Source organism: Halichondria panicea, chromosome 4, assembly GCF_963675165.1.
Source record: "Halichondria panicea chromosome 4, odHalPani1.1, whole genome shotgun sequence".
NCBI lineage: Eukaryota > Metazoa > Porifera > Demospongiae > Suberitida > Halichondriidae > Halichondria > Halichondria panicea.
In genome coordinates, this window is record NC_087380.1 from 178702 (window position 1) to 195886 (window position 17185).

Below are 17185 nucleotides of genomic sequence, written 5' to 3' on the forward strand. Positions count from 1 at the left end.
GTCATTATGCCTCGAGGCGTAGCCGCACGAGGGATACGGTAAAGCTGACTGTGTGTGTGTGTGTGTCTGTTCCAGCTGTAACTGCTCAACGGTTGCAATGCGACGAAAACTAACAGCTTCTAGCCACGTTCTCTTGGATTTTGATTCGTGGATTAGCAAACTAAAGCTTCTTTCTCGAGTTATGGCTAGTTTGACTCACATTGAAGGCTGTTGCAGTCTCTTCAGAATCTTTCATAGCATCATCTGTCCGCACAAACTTTCTATTCAACATATGAGTTAGCCTTGCACTAAAGCGCTAGCTTTTTGTTAGCTACAAGACTCAGAAAATACCTGTTAAAACAGCTAGCTAGCTAGCTAGCAGTAGCCATTTGTGAAATTGATCTCTTTGGACACACCCTTTAATTATTCCTATGGATGTAATGCGCATGCGCGCTCATTCCCCAGATCCAGATCCTCCTGGCAGAATCATATTTTTCTGGAGGGCCTGGTAAGCCACAAAACACTACTATAGATAACAATATGTATGTACACAAGTCTTTTCTTCTTAAATATTATAATTATACACTGCATGAACTACAAATACAACAATAGATGCATGTAATAAGTCTTTTCTTCTCAGTGACTTTATATAGATAAGCTAACTTTATGAAATAATTATGCACTTCCGCTTATAATTAATTGAAAACAAAATCTTCTTCTTTGTTGCTTCCTAGATCCTTGAGGTCCTGGTATAAGCAGCCACAAAACACAACAATGATACCATAATTATACAATTGCAAGTCAGTTTTAGACAGATTATTTTATACACTTTTTCCTCTTCTATACTTTCTCTTCTATACTTTTGAGCGAAAAAGCAAATCATGGCGAGAGGCATTAGCACAGCGCCAGCTTGAACACTAGTTTGTACATGTAGTCATTAAGTTATGGTCACATAGCAAATACTAAAATAAACCATCCCCTCGAGTTCACGCCTCAGATATGCATGCTGTGTCTCATTAATTCGCCGCACCCAGCTTCACAAAGTGTGATGTTTCATACCCATGTCATGCATACTGATACCCACACCCATGCATGCATATATATATCTACTCCTGCATACACTATTATAACTGGCATGGACTGAAACTATTAAACTCAGTGGAAGAGTACTGAGTCAATCACTGTGTGGACTGATCCTGAGGTGTATATATGTATGCAGCCATGGCCATGAGTATTGGTGGTGCAGTACTGATGATGCTGATAGCTACTGGAGCAATGGTCTCTGGACAGCAAAGTATGACCGTATATATCAGTATTGTTCAGTTTGTATGCCATCGCAAAACCAGGACGGTATAATTATTACAGGCAACTCAGATCATATACATATACCACTACGGACATTGTGATATGAATGCGTCGTTTTACGTGTGTAAAACCTCTAACCACATTAAACAGTGTGGTTAATTGCATCATACATGTAAATAAGGGAGAGACAGGGATTTGAAACAGAAGTGGTGCACCTACATGACTAGCCTCGATTCAAGGCCGATTAAAATACGGCCTGGTACCTATTGCAGGGGTGATAGTGCGCATGCGCTTCAAATTACCCAGAATATGGGTAATCGTACCACGAACGTAAAACCTTAGTAAATTATCCGGAAATTAGTCCGTTTACTAAGAATATGTTCCATAATACTTTATCTCAAAGACTGAGTTCTGTGAAGCTGTGGCTTATGCCGTCTATTGCGTTGGTCTAGAAGGCTTGAACACTAGTTTTAAGACAGAAGAGGCTCTCATCTACGTCTAGGGTGGTCCTATAGCCAGGTTGTCTTTGCGAGTGGCAGTTTGAGGCACCATACTTCCCATAGCCTGTACAGATCCAAGGTTAGACATCCTGACCATACAACCGTCATAGAGGTAGATGAGAACCTCTTCTGGCTTCAGACTAGTGTGAAGCATTCTGGAACAACGCAATAGACAGCTAAGCTGATGTTACAAAGATAGAAAATAGATTAAGGAAGATAAAGGGGATTCCCCAGATTCTGGTGAATAAACTAACGCATGCGCGCACTATCACCCCTGCAATAGGTACCAGGCCGTATTTTAATCGGCCTGGAATCGAGGCTACTACATGACGTTCTACACAGAGGCCTCGAAAACTATCCTATTTTTCTGGGTAACTCGCTCGAAATAAAAAAGTTGTGTTTCCTTGAGATATCGCAATTTATAATACTCATATTTGTAATACACACCCAGTGAAAGATATGTGCTATTTTAGGGTTTTTTATTACTAAAGTGTGTTTATTAGTGTAAGCGTGCTTGTTTATTCAAGGGTACTTCTGTTTCCTGTGATTGCATGCATTGCGCAAACTACACAAAAATGTGTATAATCCAAGTCTGTGGCGTTTATGATTATTCAATAAATATTTGTGTGGCGCTTTAGTCATTTGAATAGACCAGATCTGTTAAAATTTTGCCTCAGTACGTTGGCAATGATAATAATTGTTATTGGTCTAATTATGCAGTTTGGTTCACCCTGGGATCAACCACCATCACTACTAACAATACTGAGATCCTCATCACTGACATTGGAGAGGGTGCTGGTCTCCCTTCTCTCTTCTGTCGTACTATCTTCACTAACTGCTGTAGAAATGTTGCTGAGAACGGTGGTATGGGAGCACTAGGACAGTGGACCTTTCCTGATGGAAGTGTGGTACTGAGGAATGGTGCCTCAGGGGATGCTGGAGATCAGTTCTACATAAACAGGAATGCACCTCAGCTCATCAGACTAAACCGTAGACAGAATGTCAACCCCCTCACTCCAACCGGGTCCTACTGTTGTACTGTACCAACTACTGGAGGAGTAGAGATGACCCTCTGTGCTAACCTGGGTGAGTGGATTGTTTTGGTGGGTAAAGGAAACATACACTGTTGATTGATGTATGCCTATACTATTTCAGACCTTTACAATTAATTATAAGTGGTTAGCTATAAGCACCAAATTACCCTACCCAACAATTTACATGTATACATGCATGCATGTGTATTGTAATTTCACAGCCCAGAAAATAGTATTATACATGTTGGCACACAGCACTTTATTGAGATGTTTTGTGTTCTCCAGTTCTGTGCCCCTCCCTCACACTGACGGATGGAGTGATCTCCTACTCTGACCCAACACTGGGTAGGGACACTGTGGCCACTCACACCTGTGAGGCTGGGTCTGCCCTCACCACTGACCTCACTACCAGGACCTGTGGAGTGACTGGTGACTGGTCCGGGTCACCTCTGGTGTGTGCAGGTATGGGACCTCCTCACACATACAGTACCAACCATTCTCATTATCTCACAGGGACTGCCTGTCCAGACCTCACTGATCTACACAATGGAGTGATCAGCTACAACACTGTATCAGTTAATGGCTACAGACGAGTTACTGCTGTGGCCACTCACACCTGTGACACTGGCTTCACACTAACTAATGGTACCTCAGTGAGGACATGTACTGCTGGTGCTTGGGATGGCAGTGAACCAACTTGTACAAGTGAGAGTGTTGAATATCTGTGGCAATCGCTGTTTTTATATAACGAGTGTTGCAAGCGTGCGCTTGCTAATGCCTCTCGCCATGTTTTTACTTTTGCTCAAAAGTGTTATAGAAGAGTTAATGTGCTTTGATTGTTTCACAAGAAAGGGGTGTCCACAGTTAATAGTGTATACTGATCACCTTAAATATCTTGTAGCCAAACAGTGCGAGTAAACTTTGTCAAAGGCATAATCAGTAGTCTGTGAGATAAGTATTAAAGACAGAATTCAATCACAGAAAGTAGCATTAACAAGCAGTCTAAAAAGAGTTATCAGAAAAGGTTGGTTTGTGCTTACCAGGACCTCAACAAAGAAGAAAAGTGATTCTGCCAGGATCTAAGGTTCAAAATGGATTGTCTTACACGTGGTATTGAGCGCGCATGCGCATTACATCCAGGAATAAGGGGTGTGTCTGCAAGTTCAATAATGGTTACTAAATAGCTAGCTTCTTTAGCAGCTCTTTCTGACTCTTGTAGCTAACAAAAAGCTAGCGCTTTAGTGCAAACCCATAAGTTGAATAGAAAGTTTGTGCGAATAGATGATGCTATGAAAGATTCTGAAGAGACTGCAACTTCAATGTGAGTCAAACTAGCCATAACTCGAGAAAGAAGCTTAGTTTGCTAATCCACGAATCAAAATCCAAGAGAATGTGGCTAGAAGCCTATAGAAGCTGTTAGTTTTCGTCGCATTGCAACCGTTGAGCAGTTACAGCTGGAACAGACACACACACACACACACAGTCAGCTTTACCGTATCCCTCGTGCGGCTACGCCTCGAGGCATAATTATTCGTTATTAAGGCCTTATGATGATTATTGTACCATGCAGTATAGTGGTGTAGCTACCTCTTTTACAGCTTGCCACCTGTGATGACACTATTCCATGCAATCTGTTGAATGACATGCATTTGTGTCCATCTACCGCATAGCGAAAGTATATACCCTTAAAATATACCCGCTATACGCTATACAATCCTCCTGATGCCCCAGCTGTAAACTGTGGAGCCCCTCCCACTATTTCTGACGGCAGTAGGACACTGGCTGGTACAACATTTGGAGAGATGGCCACCTACACCTGCACCACTAGTGGGTTCAGTATCTCTGGATCAGCCACCATAACTTGTCAGGCTAATGGGAGCTGGGAACCTGAGCCAGCCTGTACTATGGATCGTGAGTTATTGTCTGAGTGTGTTAGGCTGGTCCAGTTACTCTGTTCTGTGCAGCCATTGATTGTGGGACACCTCCCCCTGTCTCTAATGGCTCTCCTGGAGCACCCTCACCTGACACAATGCTCAATGGAGTGGTGACCTACACCTGTGTCACTGGGTACGAGGTCTCCACTGGAGCCACCACAGCACAGGCTACCTGTGTGGCTAGTGGAGTGTGGGAGACTGTGCCAACTTGTTCACGTAAGTATTGTGATGCATATGTTCAGAATACCAGTGTTCACCCACTTAGCTTGGGATTGTGGTGACCCTCCCACTGTTCTCAATTGTTTCTGATAGATGCATTCAACTGTTGCTATAATTATAGCGGGTAATTTTCGTGGGATAAAAAATGTTTGTTGAACTTAAAGCAGCAGTGATTTTTGTGAGTAAAATGTTGATTATGTGCACTGCATTACATGTGTTCTAGTAAACCACGCCTGCCTACGTTTTCATGGGTAAAATATTTGTTGAGGTCCAGGGCTTCATAGAGGGGGGGAGGGGTCAGTTTGCCCAGGAAATAACAAATTGTTTACCTCACAAAAATTACCCAACATCACGGTGTATTAGAGCTCGGTATTGATCTTGCATTTCCCATGCAGCTGTGAACTGTGGAGCCCCTCCCACTATTTCTGACGGCAGTAGGTCACTAGCTGGTACAACATTTGGAGAGATGGCCACCTACACCTGCACCACTAGTGGGTTCAGTATCTCTGGATCAGCCACCATAACTTGTCAGGCTAATGGGAGCTGGGAACCTGAGCCAGCCTGTACTATGGATCGTGAGTTATTGTCTGAGTGTATTAGGCTGGTCCAGTTACTCTGTTCTGTGCAGCCATTGATTGTGGGACACCTCCCTCTGTCTCTAATGGCTCTCCTGGAGCACCCTCACCTGACACAATGCTCAATGGAATGGTGACCTACACCTGTGACACTGGGTACGAGGTCTCCACTGGAGTCACCACAGCAATGGCTACCTGTATGGCTAGTGGAGTGTGGGAGACTGTACCAACTTGTTCACGTAAGTTATTGTGATGCATATGTTCAGAATACCAGTGTTCACCCACTTAGCTTGGGATTGTGGTAACCCTCCTCTGTTCTCAATTGTTTCTGATAGATGCATTCAACTGTTGCTATATAGCGGGTAATTTTCGTGGGATAAAATGTTTGTTGAACTTAAAGCAGCGGTGATTTTTGTGAGTAAAATTTTGTTTGCATCATTATGTGCACTGCATTACATGTGTTCTAGTAAACCACGCCTGCCTACGTTTTCGTGGTTAAATGTTTTTTGAGGTCGTCCAGGGCTTCATAGAGGGGAAGAGGGGTCAGTTTGCCCAGGAAATAAGGAATTGTTTACCCCACAAAAATTACCCCACATCACGGTGTATTAGAGCTCGGTATTGATCTTGCATTTCCCATGCAGTTGTTGACTGTGGAGCCCCTCCCACTATTTCTGACGGCAGTAGGACAATAGCTGGTACAACATTTGGAGAGATGGCCACCTACACCTGCACCACTAGTGGGTTCAGTATCTCTGGATCAGCCACCATAACTTGTCAGGCTAATGGGAGCTGGGAACCTGAGCCAGCCTGTACTATGGATTGTGAGTTATTGTCTGAGTGTGTTAGGCTGGTCCAGTTACTCTGTTCTGTGCAGCCATTGATTGTGGGACACCTCCCTCTGTCTCTAATGGCTCTCCTGGAGCACCCTCACCTGACACAATGCTCAATGGAATGGTGACCTACACCTGTGACACTGGGTACGAGGTCTCCACTGGAGTCACCACAGCAATGGCTACCTGTATGGCTAGTGGGACCTGGGGACCTCTACCAACTTGTTCACGTATGTATCAAATACCTCAAACACTTAACTGTACATTATGTTACATGATTAATACAGGTGTCTCATGTGGTGTCCCTCCTCCTGGTACCAATGCATCTCCTGGAACACCCACCAGCACAGTGTACCAAGGGACAATGACCTACACCTGTGACACTGGATACCAGGTCTCCAATGGAATCACCACAGCAACGGCTACCTGTGTGGCTAATAGGATGTGGGAGCCTGTACCAACTTGTTCACGTATGTTGTGTACAGTGTTGTGTGCATTGCTACTCATGGCTTTGTTATACAGCTGTGGATTGTGGGGCACCTCCACCTGTCACCAATGCATCTCCTGGAGCACCAACCAGCACAATTCTCGGAGGGACACTCCTCTACACCTGTGTCAGTGGGTACGAGGTCTCCACTGGAGTCACCACAGCAATGGCTACCTGTATGGCTAGTGGGACCTGGGGATCTCTACCAAATTGCTCACGTATGTTATTGTGATGCAGAATAAGATCACCCAGGCCATTAAGCAGTGCTGTTGATTGTGCATGCACGTGTGTCCCCTCATCTGTCCCCATGCAATGCATTATAATTATACAGAGCTCTGCATGTATCATAGCAATCCTGATTACCCAGCTGTGAACTGTGGAGCCCCTTCCACTATTTCTGATGGCAGTAGGTCACTAGCTGGTACAACATTTGGAGAGATGGCCACCTACACCTGCACCACTAGTGGGTTCAGTATCTCTGGATCAGCCACCATAACTTGTCAGGCTAATGGGAGCTGGGAACCTGAGCCAGCCTGTACTATGGATCGTGAGTTATTGTCTGAGTGTGCATGTTAGGCTGGTCCAGTTACTCTGTTCTGTGCAGCCATTGATTGTGGGACACCTCCCTCTGTCTCTAATGGCTCTCCTGGAGCACCCTCACCTGACACAATGCTTAATGGAGTGGTGACCTACACCTGTGACACTGGGTACGAGGTCTCCACTGGAGTCACCACAGCAATGGTTACCTGTATGGCTAGTGGGACCTGGGGACCTCTACCAACTTGTTCACGTATGTATCAAATACCTCAAACACTTAACTGTACATTACATTGCATGATTAATATATACAGGTGTCTCATGTGGTGTCCCTCCTCCTGGTACCAATGCATCTCCTGGAACACCCACCAGCACAGTGTACCAAGGGACAGTGACCTACACCTGTGACACTGGATACCAGGTCTCCAATGGAATCACCACAGCAACGGCTACCTGTATGGCTAATAGGATGTGGGAGCCTGTACCAACTTGTTCACGTATGTTGTGTACAGTGTTGTGTGTGCTACTCATGGCTTTGTTATACAGCTGTGGATTGTGGGGCACCTCCACCTGTCACCAATGCATCTCCTGGAGCACCAACCAGCACAATTCTCGGAGGGACACTCCTCTACACCTGTGTCAGTGGGTACGAGGTCTCCACTGGAGTCACCACAGCAATGGCTACCTGTATGGCTAGTGGGACCTGGGGATCTCTACCAAATTGCTCACGTATGTTATTGTGATGCAGAATAAGATCACCCAGGCCATTAAGCAGTGCTGTTGATTGTGCATGCACGTGTGTCCCCTCATCTGTCCCCATGCAATGCATTATAATTATACAGAGCTCTGCATGTATCATAGCAATCCTGATTACCCAGCTGTGAACTGTGGAGCCCCTTCCACTATTTCTGATGGCAGTAGGTCACTAGCTGGTACAACATTTGGAGAGATGGCCACCTACACCTGCACCACTAGTGGGTTCAGTATCTCTGGATCAGCCACCATAACTTGTCAGGCTAATGGGAGCTGGGAACCTGAGCCAGCCTGTACTATGGATCGTGAGTTATTGTCTGAGTGTGTTAGGCTGGTCCAGTTACTCTGTTCTGTGCAGCCATTGATTGTGGGATACCTCCCTCTGTCTCTAATGGCTCTCCTGGAGCACCCTCACCTGACACAATGCTCAATGGAGTGGTGACCTACACCTGTGTCAGTGGGTATGAGGTCTCCACTGGAGTCACCACAGCAATGGTTACCTGTATGGCTAGTGGGACCTGGGGACCTCTACCAACTTGTTCACGTATGTATCAAATACCTCAAACACTTAACTGTACATTACGTTGCATGATTAATATATACAGGTGTCTCATGTGGTGTCCCTCCTCCTGGTACCAATGCATCTCCTGGAACACCCACCAGCACAGTGTACCAAGGGACATTGACCTACACCTGTGACACTGGATACCAGGTCTCCAATGGAATCACCACAACAACGGCTACCTGTATGGCTAATAGGATGTGGGAGCCTGTACCAACTTGTTCACGTATGTTGTGTACAGTGTTGTGTGCATTGCTACTCATGGCTTTGTTATACAGCTGTGGATTGTGGGGCACCTCCACCTGTCACCAATGCATCTCCTGGAGCACCAACCAGCACAATTCTCGGAGGGACACTCCTCTACACCTGTGTCAGTGGGTATGAGGTCTCCACTGGAGTCACCACAGCAATGGCTACCTGTATGGCTAGTGGGACCTGGGGATCTCTACCAAATTGCTCACGTATGTTATTGTGATCCAGAATAAGATCACAATATTGTTCACCCACTCAGCTGTGGATTGTGGTGAAGCTCCCTCTGTCTCTAATGCCTCTCCTGGAGCACCCTCACCTGACACAACTCTTGGAGGGATGGTGACCTACACCTGTACCTCTGGTGTTTTGGTGGGAGGGGCCACTGTGACCTGTGAGGCCAGTGGAGACTGGAGCACTACACCAACCTGCTTAGGTGAGCATGCTACTAGTGTACAATAATTGTACAGTTATAAATGTTTGTTACAATTAAAATTATAGCACTGTACATGTAGATGTAATGTTAGTTCCCTTTCCCCCTAGCTAGCTTTTACATATAATTCTAAATGCCCCCCCCCCCCCCCTTGTTTCTAATACTAGTTGTGTAGACAGAATATTCCAATGATAGTAGAGTAAACAATGGAACTTCGAACAACACGGATTTTCAAACGATTTAGCACCACGGTAAGCAAAAACAAACAGCGATATGCAGAATCTGACCCTACACAAGCCGACTTACATGCCTTAGGAACAAGCTGGGTTGAATAGCAACGTCGCAGCTCTTGCAATGATGACGTAATAATCCAGAAAACAAAAGTGTGCGATAGTTGGAATTTCGGAAAAAGTAATGTATCCCCGAACTGAGGTACTTGCCGCTTTAATTAGCTAATATCGAGCTTCCCATCAGCTTTAGTATGTCCTATTTAGTATGTAGTGAAAATAAGCAACACTAAAATGACTGCATTGCTACTCAAAACAAACAATAAACTTTCGAACAGTAAGTGCTGAATCAGCACTTTTAACACCCACGTGGATGGTTGTGGGTGTTAAAAGTACTATAGGACTAAATAGGACATACTAAAGCTGATGGGAAGCTCGATATTAGCTAATTAAAGCGGCAAGTACCTCGGTTCGGGGATACATTACTTTTTCCGAAATTCCAACTATCGCACACTTTTGTTTTCTGGATTATTACGTCATCATTGCAAGAGCTGCGACGTTGCTATTCAACCCAGCTTGTTCCTAAGGCATGTAAGTCGGCTTGTGTAGGGTCAGATTCTGCGTATCGCTGTTTGTTTTTGCTTACCGTGGTGCTAAATCGTTCGAAAATCCGTGTTGTTCGAAGTTCCATTGTTTACTCTACATGTGTGTTTACATTGTAAATCAGTTGGCATTATAATTTTAACCCTGCCTCCCCCATGCAATGTTATTGTATGCACAATCACGGGATAACTCCAAGAGTGGGATAATTATAAAAAGGATACCAAAAGTTCAATTTCTAAACGTAATGGCTGCAGGTTTGCAACTAGCTCTTTTCTTACCTTTTCACTACATAACTACAAACTATAATTATAGCTAGTTCTAAACAGAATAGCTATAAATTATAGAAAAATTTGCTACATAAGAGTCTGAAAAGTCTGCAATAACTCGAGAACAAAGGATTATTTTGCAAATCCGAAATCTAAAAAAACATAACTAGAAGCCCCCTCTTACTTACACTTTATTATATGCAGACAGACACACAAACACACTACCAGATGCGGTGCTGCTGCCTCGGTGGAGATGCCAAAGCTACATCATAATAAGCTTAATTTTATATACATGATGAACATGCAAAAACTCAAAGAGTGGGTAGTGATCGACCATGATTGTTGTTAAAAACTATCTATGCCAAACAAGTCTAAAATTAATGGGTGCTGCATTAGCAGAACCTTGAAGCTCTCTTCTCACTCTTGCAGCTACCAATAGCTATAGCGTTCTAGTGCAGAGCTAACTATACTAAGTAGAGTAGCAACACTCGGTAAACAAGTTTGGCTACGCACTCTTCTGAAAAGGCATTCCAAGTAAGCAAAACTAGGCATAACTCGAGAACGAAGCATTATTTTGCAAACCCACGAATTATTATCCAAGAAAGTATGACTAGAAGCCTATAGAAACTCTTACTTGCACTTAATTGATCCTTGAGCAGCTGTAGCAGTAGCAGTCCACACACACACACACACACACACACACACACACACACACACACACACACTATTTTTTTTTACTTAATGCCTATCGCTAATTCTAAGAACCAACATTTGAGGTTAATGCTTGTTGTGTGCTTGCCACCTAGAAGAACCACATAGACCCATCCCCATTATCAGATACTATCACCACAAAACCTGGCTCAGACAATACAGGCCTGTACTTATAAATTAAGCCTCCCTTGCAAGGTCATATTTAGTTCACACAAAGCACACAGCCATGCAAGCTAAGTTGAAGTATTACAGCAGCCAATATCAAGTCTAAGATAAGTTCTATACTTTATGTCAGCATTACCTCAAATATGAATATAGCTTATAGTACAATATCAGCATGGCCCCAAGTGAATAGCTTACAAAAATTATTCAGTATACTAGTTGTTTTGAATGCAACAGATGAATGGGGAGGGTTGGTGCACCGTTAAAGACTCTTTAACCCATCATTCTCGGCTCTCAAGGCCGGGCATCTGTTTGCTTTTTTTGTTCCTGTTTGATTTCTTTCCGTTCTATATGTGTGTTTCACACATACACTTATTTACCTTTAGTGACACATATTATGACAGACATATACATGTGTGAATACCCATTTGCAACCTAGAAGGAGGTAAACAAACCATGCTAAGTAATTATAGACATGAAGGCTGGATTCCAACCATGTATATATATTTTTATTAGAAGCTTTCCGTTTGATTGGGAGGGTGTGCGACTGACAATCCCTGCCCACCCCAATACCTTTTGTATACACTTCAATCAAACACACACACACACACACACATGCACACACACACACACACACACACACACACACACACACACACACACACACACACACACACACATGTACACACACACAAACACACACACACACACAAACACACACACACACACACACACACACACACACACACACACACACACACACACACACACACACATGTACACACACAAACACACACACTACCGTATACCTCGCTTGCTACAACCTTTCCTTGTAGCAGTTTGTTAGTGATTATAATAATAATTATTATTGCCTTAGAATTATGATAAATTAATTAAAGCTTATTCCCAATTTTATTCCCCCCCCCCTCAGATGCCCCCCCTCCTGAGGTGTTGACTGGTGTGCCTGTGAGGGAGGAGCGTTGTGGACAAGTGTCTTCCATCACCTGTACTGCATCTGTCATTGATAACTTTGTAGCCACACCCACCTTCGTGTGGAGGGGGCCGGGTGAAGACATTGTGGACTCTGACAACATTCTCAACTTGACCTCTATGATGACTGGAGGAGAGTACACTTGTATGGCTTGTGTGAATGTGCCACAAGTCAATATCATCAATCTCTGTACCAACTCAACCATCACCATACAGGACACCAGTGAGTTACTTGTTAGCCATTGACAGGACTATTGTTAGGGAGGGTGGTCCCTCCTATAGGGCTAGTGTTCCAGCTGTTGCATTGATACCTCCTCCTCTCATATACAGCCCCCCAGCCAGTGAGTGATGTGATGTGTTCCTCCCTCTCTCCCTCCACTCTGAGTGTGAGCTGGTCCCCTCCAACTAACCCTGTCCTCAGTTATCAGGTGGAGGTCAAAGAATACAGTAAAGTGGCTGTAGGGAACATAGTCAGTCTCTCCACTCCATTTGACAGTGAGAACGTTATCACCACGACCACTGTGGAGGGTCTAGGTGAGTACTAGAGGGATTGCTGTGTTACATGTGTATTATATTTATAAGCTGTATTTGAATCGGCTCTGTAACTAGAGTTCTGGTGATTCAATTTCAACAATTTTACGATTTTTCTGAAACTTTAGAAGGAGCTCTTTCAGATGGTATGCTCAAATCCCAAATTTGAAACAGGCCATAATTTCCTATTTTCAGGTCATGGTATTTTATCGAAAAAGGTTTCATAATTATCTTCTGAAGGCCTATACCGTAATACAGTGGAACCTCTGTTAACAACCACCTCCGAATAAAGGCCAGTTGCTATATAACGGCCAGGCATCCAGGTCCCAAATGAACAGTTTGTGTACAAAACAACCTCTCAACAAAGGCCACCTCTGTATAAAGGCCAAAACATTGCTCCCCAAAGGTGTCCGTTATAGAGGGGTTCCACTGTACCTCGATTTAAGGCGACCCTCCAAATATGCGACACCCAGGAGCTTCAGCAATTTTCCGACCTCTAAAAATAGCGACAGCTGCGTTGACAATTATTTTTTAATGTCGCGTTCTAAATAGTATAGCCACTCCCTAGCCTCGATTGTAGCCCACTGGAAAATCAGGTGGCCTGAAATCGAGGCAAGTAGACTCTGTAAATTAAGTTATCTCCAATTAGATGCGACCCTCTAAATATGCGACACCAGGAAATCAATATAATTTTCAACCTCCAAAAGAAGCGACCTCTGGCTTCGTAATTATTAAAAAGTGTCGTTTAAATCGAGATCTTACGGTACTTATAAAATTAACGTTATTGGACCAACGTAAAGTTAAGTTATGGTACGCTAAACATATTGTGTGTGTACTATGTTTACATGTTTCGAGCTACAGTATTGTCATTCTACTATGCTCCCCCATACTTGTGTATAGTTCCCTCTACCCGGTACCTGGTCAGTGTTGAGGCAGTGAGTGGTGTCGGCTGTAGTGCTGTCACTGAGATAGACTGCTACACTGAGCAAACACAACCCCCAGTGATTACCGGGGTAACTGCAGACAGGCTTAATGGGACTTCCATGAATGTCAGCTGGACTTCACTCAACAAAGCTCAGTCCAATGGCTTCATTCAGAGTTACATAGTGACATACTCTGTTGCCACGGCAACACCCAATCGTAAGAGACAAGGCCCTCAACAAGTGACGGTATCCAGTGACAAGAGCAGCACTATCATTGGAGGACTGGACCCGGGGTCAGAGTACAGTGTTGGTGTGAGCGCTAGTGGAGCAGGGGGAACTTCAGATTGTGAGTACACACGCATGTGTGTGTTTAATATTACTGATTGACAGCTCATTCGTATAATAATAATCTTCCTTGGTCCCCACAGCCTCTCCTCTGATGGTGTCCCCCACCATCTCCCCCATAACCTCTGTGTTGTTCCAGCTCAGGCTTACCAACATCCCCAGCTGTCCTGACTGGGTGGTGAGTACAATGCTGCTTAATTATGTGATGCTAGATTATTATTCTCCCCAGGACCAGAATGGGAGGATAGAAGCTGTCACTGAAGCACTGGTGTCTGAGATCCAGGGTGTTTGTCAGTGTTCCTTTGCTCTTAGTGATATCCAAGAGCCATCCTTCCAATGCTTCCCAGAGTCAAACCAAGCTGTAACGTTCCGTGCCATCACTACCTCCACCTTCATTGGTGACATATCACGCTGGATTGCTGACGATGGTTTACTGAGAGTACAGAGGGTTTTTATACGAGTGGATAAAACATGTCAGGTGGAGATATCGAGCTTTGAGGACACCGAGTGTAACACTATACCTGTGGGTAGTGAGTCATCAGCTGCAGTGATTGGTGGAGTGGTGGGAGGAGTGGTCATTGTCCTTATCATTGCTGTTACCATTACAGTCATAGTGATTGCTGTGCTGGTGTTTAAGAGCAGGAGAGAGAAACTGACTGTCCACAGAACAACAAAGTGAGTGTATTAATGTTATTATTCCTTCTGTGTTAATAATAATTGTTCATTGTCTGCTAAAGTATAAGCTTCTGAATTCATACGTTCACTGTCTTGCCCTCCTCCCCTCCCTGCAGACGTGCTCTACCCCCCGTGTCCCTAAAGGGTGTGGTCAGTACTGGTGAGATAAAACCATACGAGATAATAGAAATGGGTGATCATGAATATGAGGAAGTATCCAAGTTCCAGAAACCAAGTGGTGGAGAGTATGAGATGGTGGGAGGCCCATCAGCTGGCTATGAGAACAGGGCTGCTATAATGGCCACCAAACAAATATCACCGCCCCCTCCGCCCCCTCCACAACCCTCACAACCCTCACAACAGGAGACAGTGGATGCTGGGGGTGACTTTGAGGTCACTGAGTGCATTGCCTACAGCACGACCACCCATGGCCCCCCTCCCCCCAGCACTACCAGTGGAGACCCACTGTATGCTAACTGACACTAATGGACTTTATCACCAACTCATTCATACACTCCCAACATGATTGTAGAATTTTTCAGTTTTTTGTGGATACAAATTTTCTTTTAGTTTATAGATAGCATTTGCATAGCAATTGTTTCACCTCTCATTTTGTAAGTGATCAAATGATCACTGATGACTTATAGCAAATATGTCATGATCAATGCAGTATAATTATTGTTATGAGTAGATCTATATGAACCCTTGAGTTAAAGCCGCAGAATCGAATAAGTGCATGGTATAATAATTATCAATTATCATGTGTTTCCCGTATGAATCACCAAAATGTATTCTATTCATGCCTTGCTTTTTTCAGTCCGTTTTATTTGAACAAGCTTATACTTATAAGATAATAATATATAAGTATATTAATGATTACATGTCAGACTCTATTAATTTTTTTACGTCTATCTTTAATTACGGATGGTCTAACTGAATGCTGTTCCAGGCTTCAGTTGCCCGATATGGTTCTACCTGTGATTACGTCTTGTCTCTACAGGTAGAATTCGAACTCATGCATGGGGCTGAGGATCGCTTGAAACTTCGTCTTTTAATCTTATCATGATCATCCATATACAGTGTAAGTGTGCCCTTGAGACAGTAAAGTAAGCTTCTTGGATCTCTTCTCTTTCCTCTGTTTTAATGAAATTCTGCAAAAGCTCCACTGCCTAGGCATGATCATTGCATTCATCTGGTATAGTCTATATATAATTATGACTGTGTATGCATGCAGATGGCATAGAATCACCTGAAGCCCTCCCACAGTGCACTAAACTTGCATGTATTCTTTAATCTATATTATGACAGTACATATTTTTGACCAATTGATAAGAGTAAACTGAAGGAGCTAGCCTGTTACATACAGCTCAGCAATGAAGTGTTAATTCCCATGTTTGTGATGCAGAACTGGAAAGACTATAAAGCAGCCATGAGTCTTGGTGGTGTAGTACTGATGATGCTGATAGCTACTGGAGCAATGGCCTCTGGACAGCAAAGTATGAGCACTGGACTGGCTATATCTATTATAGTATTGTTCTATTCTTATACTATGCATCACAAACCCGTAAACGCCTGAATAGTAAACACCACTAAAATAATCTATGGTGTCGCCTCTATATTCATATTCGGGTTTGTGGCGTTTTAATTTAGACGTTTGCAGTATGTTTTTGATGGTATAAACTTTCGCTGATTTAAGCAGTACCGCTAACATTTATACCCACGAATATTAATATCACTGCATACATGCGCCAAAAAGCTGCATGCTGGTAATAAAAGGGTCTCTCCACGAAAGTTTATACCCTCGAAATATAATAATGTAGTCAGATCTGTAATTAAAATTTGCTTCAGTTGATATTGATATTGATATTGGTATTGGTATATGCAGTTTGGTTTACCCTGAGATCAACAAACTATGTCATCACTACTAACAATACTGAGATCCTCATTACTGACATTGGAGAGGATGCTGTGGGTGGTCTCCCTTCTCTCACTTGTAACACTGACCTCACTGCCTGCTGTAGAAGTAATGCTGACAACAATGGTAATGGAGGACTAGGACAGTGGACGTATCCTGATGGGAGTGTGTTACTGCAAAATGGTGGCTCAATGAATGCTGGACAGCAGTTCTACTTTGTGAGGAATGCACCTCAGGTCATTGTGCTAAACCGTAGAGAGGCTAACAACTCCCTCACTCCAACCGGGTCCTACTGTTGTACTGTACCAACTTCACTGGGAGAGATGACCTTCTGTGCTAACCTGGGTGAGTGCAGGGATTGCGGTTTGGGTGGGTAAAGGACAACGTGTATGTACACCGTTGTATCTGTGCCTACTGTATCAACTCATGCATGGGGTTGA

General features: G+C 43.8%; 3 protein-coding genes across 4 annotated transcripts in view; 2 read left to right on the forward strand and 1 right to left on the reverse strand.

The window, feature by feature from the left end:
* The window catches only part of LOC135334852 (CXXC motif containing zinc binding protein-like), a 171553-nt gene that overhangs the window by 92744 nt on the left and 61624 nt on the right, over positions 1–17185 (reverse strand). The gene's annotated exons all lie outside the window — the stretch shown is intronic.
* Positions 1109–15511, forward strand: LOC135334770 (sushi, von Willebrand factor type A, EGF and pentraxin domain-containing protein 1-like). Its single transcript, XM_064530078.1, has 27 exons — positions 1109–1273; positions 2505–2870; positions 3104–3280; positions 3332–3523; positions 4550–4729; positions 4783–4968; positions 5367–5546; positions 5600–5785; positions 6188–6367; positions 6421–6606; positions 6664–6846; positions 6899–7081; positions 7231–7410; positions 7468–7653; positions 7715–7897; positions 7947–8129; positions 8279–8458; positions 8512–8697; positions 8759–8941; positions 8994–9176; positions 9227–9400; positions 12298–12579; positions 12687–12890; positions 13788–14156; positions 14239–14333; positions 14385–14830; positions 14947–15511. The coding sequence occupies exons 1-27, from the start codon at positions 1189–1191 to the stop codon at positions 15308–15310; spliced, it is 5682 nt and encodes a 1893-aa protein (XP_064386148.1). The 5' UTR covers positions 1109–1188; the 3' UTR covers positions 15311–15511.
* LOC135334760 (sushi, von Willebrand factor type A, EGF and pentraxin domain-containing protein 1-like) overlaps positions 16149–17185 on the forward strand; it is a 39892-nt gene continuing 38855 nt past the window's right edge. The window contains exons 1-2 of one of the 2 annotated variants that reach the window (XM_064530044.1): positions 16149–16326; positions 16716–17090. In XM_064530044.1, the coding sequence (XP_064386114.1) occupies positions 16221–16326; positions 16716–17090 (481 nt within the window). In that variant the 5' untranslated portion in view covers positions 16149–16220. The remainder of the gene's footprint in view (positions 16327–16715; positions 17091–17185) is intronic. The other variant, XM_064530043.1, reaches the window with a different exon arrangement.